Source organism: Chiloscyllium punctatum, chromosome 44, assembly GCF_047496795.1.
Source record: "Chiloscyllium punctatum isolate Juve2018m chromosome 44, sChiPun1.3, whole genome shotgun sequence".
Lineage (NCBI taxonomy): Eukaryota > Metazoa > Chordata > Chondrichthyes > Orectolobiformes > Hemiscylliidae > Chiloscyllium > Chiloscyllium punctatum.
The window spans coordinates 41,469,727-41,475,948 of record NC_092782.1 but is presented as its reverse complement, the minus strand read 5'-3'; the positions used below and the strand labels follow the sequence as shown (position 1 = coordinate 41,475,948).

The following is a 6,222-nucleotide window of genomic DNA, read 5'->3' as shown; positions in this document are numbered from 1 at the left end:
GCTTTTTGTGGGAAATCATGTCTCACAAACTTGATTGAGTTTTTTGATGAAGTAACAAAGAAGATTGATGAGGGCAGAGCAGTAGATGTGATTTATATGGACTTCAGTAAGGTGTTCAACAAGGTTCCCCATGGGAGACTGATTAGCAAGGTTAGATCTCACGGAATACAGGGAGAACTAGCCATTTGGATACAGAACTGGCTCAAAAGGTAGAAGACAGAGGGTGGTAGTGGAGGGTTGTTTTTCAGACTAGTGTGCCACAAGGATCGGTGCTGGCCCTTTTTGTCATTTACATAAGTGATTTGGATGTGAGCATAAGAGGTACAGTTAGTAAGTTTGCAGATGACACCAAAATTGGAGGTGTAGTAGACAGCGAAGAGGGTTACCTCAGATTACAACAGGATCTGGACCAGATGGGCTGAGAAGTGGCAGATGGAGTTTAATTCAGATAAATGAGAGGTGCTGCATTTTGAGAAAGCAATTCTTAGCAGGACTTCTACACTTAATGATAAGGTCCTAGGGAGTGTTGCTGAACAAAGAGACCTTGAAGTGCAGGTTCATAGCTCCTTGAAAGTAGAGTCACAGGTAGATAGGATAGTGAAGGTGGTGTGTTTGGTATGCTTTCCTTTATTGGCCAGAGTATTGAGTACAGGAATTGGAAGGTCATATTGCGGCTGTACAGGACATTGATTAGGCCACTGTTAGAATATTACGTGCAATTCTGGTCTCCTTCTTATCAGAAAGATGTTGTGAAACTTGAAAAGGGTTCAGAAAAGATTTACAAGGATGTTGCCAGGGTTGGAGGATCGGAGCTACAGGGAGAAGCTGAACAGGCTGGGGCGGTTTTCCCTGGAGCGTTAAAGGCTGAGGGGTGACCTTCTAGAGGTTTACAAAATTGAGGGACATGGATAGGATAAATAGGCAAAGTCTTTTCCCTGGGGTCAGGGAGTCCAGAACTAGAGGGCATAGGTTTAGGGTGAGAGGGGAAAGATATAAAAGAGACCTAAGGGGCAACTTTTTCACGCAGAGGGTGGTACATATATGGAATGAGCTGCCAGAGGATGTGGTGAAGGCTGGTACAATTGCAGCATTTAAGAGGCATTTGGATGGGTATATGAATAGGAAGGGTTTGGAGGGATATGGGCCGGGTACTGGCAGGTGGGACTAGATTGGGTTGGGATATCTGGTCAGCATGGACAGGTTGGACCGAAGGGTCTGGTCCCATGCTGTACATCTAATGACTGACTCAAAACCCACTGTGCTGTCAGTTTCTGCAAGCTCTCTTCATTTAACTAACATTCAGCTCCTCTATTCTTGTTGCTAAAAGTACACATCTCCCCACGTCATGTTCCATCTGCCAAAGTTTTAGAACATAGAACATAGAAGAATACAGCGCAGTACAGGCCCTTTGGCCCTCGATGTTGTGCCGATCCAAGCCCACCTAACCTACACTAGCCTACTATCCTCCATATGCCTATCCAATGCCCGTTTAAATGCCCATAAAGAGGGAGAGTCCACCACTGCTACTGGCAGGGCATTCCATGAACTCACGACTCACTGAGTAAAGAATCTACCCCTAACATCTGTCCTGTACCTACCACCCCTTAATTTAAAGCTATGCCCCCTCGTAATAGCTGACTCCATACGTGGAAAAAGGTTCTCATGGTCAATCCTATCTAAACCCCTAATCATTTTGTACACCTCTATCAAGTCACCCCTAAACCTTCTTTTCTCCAACGAAAACAGCCCCAAGTGCTTCAGCCTTTCCTCATACGATCTTCCTATCATACCAGGCAACATCCTGGTAAACCTCCTCTGCACCCGTTCCAGTGCCTCCACATCCTTCCGATCTTGCTTGCTCATTCAGCCCCTCTAAAGACCGTGTTACCCTCAGTACCCTATTATGTCATCCAGACTTGGCCATTGTATACTCACATTCCTCAGCCAAGTCATTAATATTCCAAACTATTGCGGCCCCAGAACGGATCCCTGTGGCACTCCACTCACTGGAGTGAATGGAAAATGTCACTTAAAAAAACCTGCCTCTCCTTTAATCTTCTTAGGGAAAGAAATCAGCCGTTCTGACTGGGATTGACCGAGGTGACTCCAGATCCACAGCAATGTAATGGACTCTTAACAACCCTCTGAAGTGGCCTCAGTTCAAAGGCAGTTAGGGATTGACAACAAATGCTAGCTTGGTCCATACCATGGGTATCCCAAATTTATTCAATGTAAAATGTTAGAGACAGGCAAGTGGCAGTTTGTCGTCATTGAAGACTGCATGATGGTCCATCAAAAAGGTGGTGAAGACCTTAAGTGTTTTCCTGTGAACTCAAATGTATTTTCTCCCACAGCTCTTAAATGCAATCTCAAACTTCTTTAACAAGGTGTTCATGGGACGTGGACTAAGCTAGCACACCCTGAATTGCTCTGGACAAGCTGGTGAGCTGCAGTCCTTGAAGTGTAGATACATTCCCAGTTAGAGGAGTTCTAGTTTTTTTGACCTAACATTGTAAAAGAACATCTACATGGTCCCAAATCAGGATAATGAGGCTGAGAGGCACTTGTAGGTTATGGGATTCCCATCCATGATCTGCCCAACCTGCTAGATGGTGTTGGTTACTATCAGAGGAATCTAAGTGAGTTTACATGACCAGTGATACAGACTATCCTATGTGATAATCATACTCGTTAGCAAATATTGACAACAAATGAGTTTACTGCAACAACACAAATGTTACATACAGCTGACACTGGGTGAGTACAGAGTGAATACTGAAGGTAGCAGATGGAGCTGCCAATCAAACAGGCTGCTTTATCCTAGAGCGTGTTGCTGGAACTGTATTCATCCAGGCAAGCTAGGAGTATTCAATCACACTACTGCCTTGGGATAGGCTTTAAAAGGACACTAACTTGTGGCCACACCCCACAGTACTTATAGGATTAGTATGAAGTCAGTTGGTGTGGAATGGTGGATGTTGAGGGCTGTGCTCAGATTCAGGTTTGGGAAGGTCAGCGAGGAGGATCATGAGCCTAAAACTTTAAACTACATGTATCATTCAATTTATCAGCAACAAGGGATCGTGATCAAATGGGCTTTAAAAACAAAAAGACAGCTGGATTTCAACCTGGATAAATACAAGGTGTTGCATTTTGGTACAAACTGGGATAGGACTTGTATAATTAATGGTAGGGCCTTGGGTAGTGTTCTAGAACAGAAGGACAAGGAATGCAGGTCATAATTCTTGGAAGCTTACTTCACATATAGATAAGATGGTTAAAAAAAAAAGGTATTTAGCACAGTTGCCTTCATTGTTCAGTCCTTTGAGAATAGGAGTTGGGAGTCATGTTGAGGTTGTACAGGACATTGGTGAGGCCTCTTCTAGAATACTGTGTCCATTTCTGGTCACCCGGTTATAGGAAAAATATTATTAAAACTGGCGAGGGTTCAGATTTACTAAAATGTTGCTGGCTGTGGAAGGTTTGAGTTATTACAAAAAAGCTGGAGAGGGTAGGCTGTTTTTCACTGGAGTGTCAGAGGTCAAGAAGTGACCTTATAGAAATTTAAAATCATGAGGGGTATAGATAGTGAATGGTAGTTCTTTTCCCTAGGATGGGGGATTTCAAGATTATGGGACAGATCAATGAAGAGAAAGAGGTTTTAAAAAGATTGAGGGGCAATTTTTTTTAATTAAAAAAAGGGTGGTTCCATGTGAAATGCTCTTCCAGAGGAAGTGGTGGATGTGGGAGCAGTTACAACTTAATACATTCGGATAAGTATATATGAACAGGAAAGGGGTGGAAGAATAATGTCCAGGAGCAGGCAGGGTGGGACTGGTTTAGTTTGAGATTATATTTGGCACAGACTGGTTGGACCAAAGGGTCTGTTGCCATGCTGTATGACTGACTCCACAACAGAGAAAATAAAAAGGCAGCTCAAAATGGTGTCACAGGTACATCTGCATGAAGGAAAATAGAAATCGAAAACTGATGGCGAGTTAGCAGGTGTATTTTATTATTCTGCAGTTTCTTACCAACAGGATAAATGTACCAAACACGTGGGTATAACACTTCCGTACAAATCAGTTGTCTAGAAATGGACAGCATAACTTCAAACACATCCCCAAGGGCACCCCCCGTGTGTCATCACCATCACACGGTCAGGCTCATTTCCAAGAGCACAGCAGTCCAACAATTAATTGCCTTCCTCCAAACTGTGTCAGTGCAGGTCAAGAGATCAGGGTCAAGAGGATTGACCATCTAGTGAAGGGGGAAGTACAAAGGGAAGGGAGAAGGGGCAGAGTGATGACTGATTATTTCTGGGGGACCAAACACCCGAGGTCCTGAGGCAAATCCTGTAACTCCACAAAAGCTACAGCACAGGACCAGGGTGGAGACACTACCTGGGTGGCTCATCCCTTCCAGAACTGCACCACCACACACTGGCCCAGACTGGGGGGGACAGACAGCCAACATTAAAAACAAAGTCCTCAACAGGTTTTGCCAACTTTGAGTCTCTTGTCAGAGGAGGAGAAGCTGAAAATTAGTGTACAGGTGATGCACCTATTCTCCACCCTCAAAAAAAAAGGGACTGTAATAGACCAGCCTAGGGCTGGAGCACCAGGAGACAGCAGGGTGGGAGGGGGTGCAGAGACAGACTATGAGTCAGTACTGATTCTGTTAAACACCCTCCAAACAAGACAAAAACCATACAAAAATATTTCAACAGCTTTTAGTTACTAGGGAGCCTTACAAGAAAAATTACTAACCATTACGGCAAATTCAGGCACTTCCAAATCCATTTGGTATGCAGCTTTTGACCAAAGACTCCCTCAGTTGGGGAGAAGATAAAAAAAAAAGAAGTCTTTGGATTTAAAGTTAAATGTTTGTGAATTTGATAGTTTGGATCCTGGGAGATTGGGAGAAAAAAAAAAAATCTTAGTTCTCAGCCACTCAGGGGACAGTGGCATGGAAAGGGCTGCCAGGCACACTCTCATCGCCCCACTTCACTATTAGTATGTAGTCACCCTTCTCCTTTACAGTGTATGTGACATTGTAAACCCGGTTCCCCATGTGTTTCACATACACCTCCTCACACGGAGTCTTCGGACCATGAACGCCCACCATCAACATGTTAGTTCCTGCAACAAACAAGAACTGGGATTATTTCCAGCTCACCACATGGGGAGATTGATCTGTCATACACAAAAACAGCCGCGTGTCCTCCCCTCCCCCCACCGTGAGGCTGATTGCTGTCTGACCCCCTACCTGCTTTGCTGCAGTCTACAGTGAAGTTATTCTTCTGCCCAATGAAAGCCTTGGACAGGCCGGGTCCTCGAGCTACCACCTTGCTGGCATCCGATGCAAACTTAGGCATCGCTCCATACCTGCCAACTGTGGCTGACTTGGTGACCGTTTCAACCAGAACAGTAGATGTCTCGTGTAAACTGTGACCCCCAGAGAGGCGGACACCTGGAGCGGGGTGGGGGAGAAAAAAAAAGATATGCAACCTGGTAGTTAGTCTGGTATTCAGCTCCAGCTTTCACATCTCAGTACAGCCTGGAACCCCAGCTCTCTACCAGCAGCTAACACCAGGGCCTAGGCCCTGTACCTAGCACCACACAAATAGCCCCAGCCCAAGGTTCAGATTTTCTTCAGCCAGATGGTAGAGCAAGGTGAAGGTCCCAGCCTTCAATTCAAGTGGTAAAGTACAGAGCCCACACCTGAGCAGGGACATAGCCCACAAACACGCACAAAAAAGATTTCCCCCGCCACACACCAAACCAGACACTCCCCAACCTTTCCTCACCTGTGACCTTGGCCTTGAATGGACTCCCAACAATATGCTGAGGACCACCGTACTTGATGGAGATCAGGTAGTTTCCAGGAGCCATTGGGGTGTAGGTGACCTTATAACCCTCAGGACAGTCCTGACAGTCCATCTTCACTTTGGATGGACCATCAATGGTGACAGAAAGCGCACCGGCTCCAGCATCGCATGTATTGACAATAAACTCCGAGGGGACGCCTAAACAGAGAAAACAGTTACCATGGAAATTCACAGCCCGTCTCATATCCAGGTATAACTGAAGCCCACCAACACACACACGCTTTTAAAATATCTAAACCCTCATGTCCTCCAAACAACATTATTCCTGCCTCTGTTAGATCCCAGCTGAAAGACAATCTATTCCACACACAAAAAGACATTGCCTCTGCTTC

At 45.2% G+C, this 6,222-nt stretch overlaps 1 protein-coding gene across 4 annotated transcripts in view; it reads right to left on the bottom strand.

The window, feature by feature from the left end:
* Positions 1-3,993: 3,993 nt before the first annotated feature.
* flncb (filamin C, gamma b (actin binding protein 280)) overlaps positions 3,994-6,222 on the bottom strand; it is a 56,863-nt gene continuing 54,634 nt past the window's right edge. For all 4 annotated transcript variants that reach the window (XM_072562756.1, XM_072562757.1, XM_072562758.1 and 1 more), the window contains 3 exons: positions 5,810-6,028; positions 5,269-5,472; positions 3,994-5,141 (listed from right to left, as the gene is read on the bottom strand). In XM_072562756.1, coding sequence (XP_072418857.1) covers positions 4,954-5,141; positions 5,269-5,472; positions 5,810-6,028 — 611 coding nt within the window. In that variant the 3' untranslated portion in view covers positions 3,994-4,953. The remainder of the gene's footprint in view (positions 5,142-5,268; positions 5,473-5,809; positions 6,029-6,222) is intronic.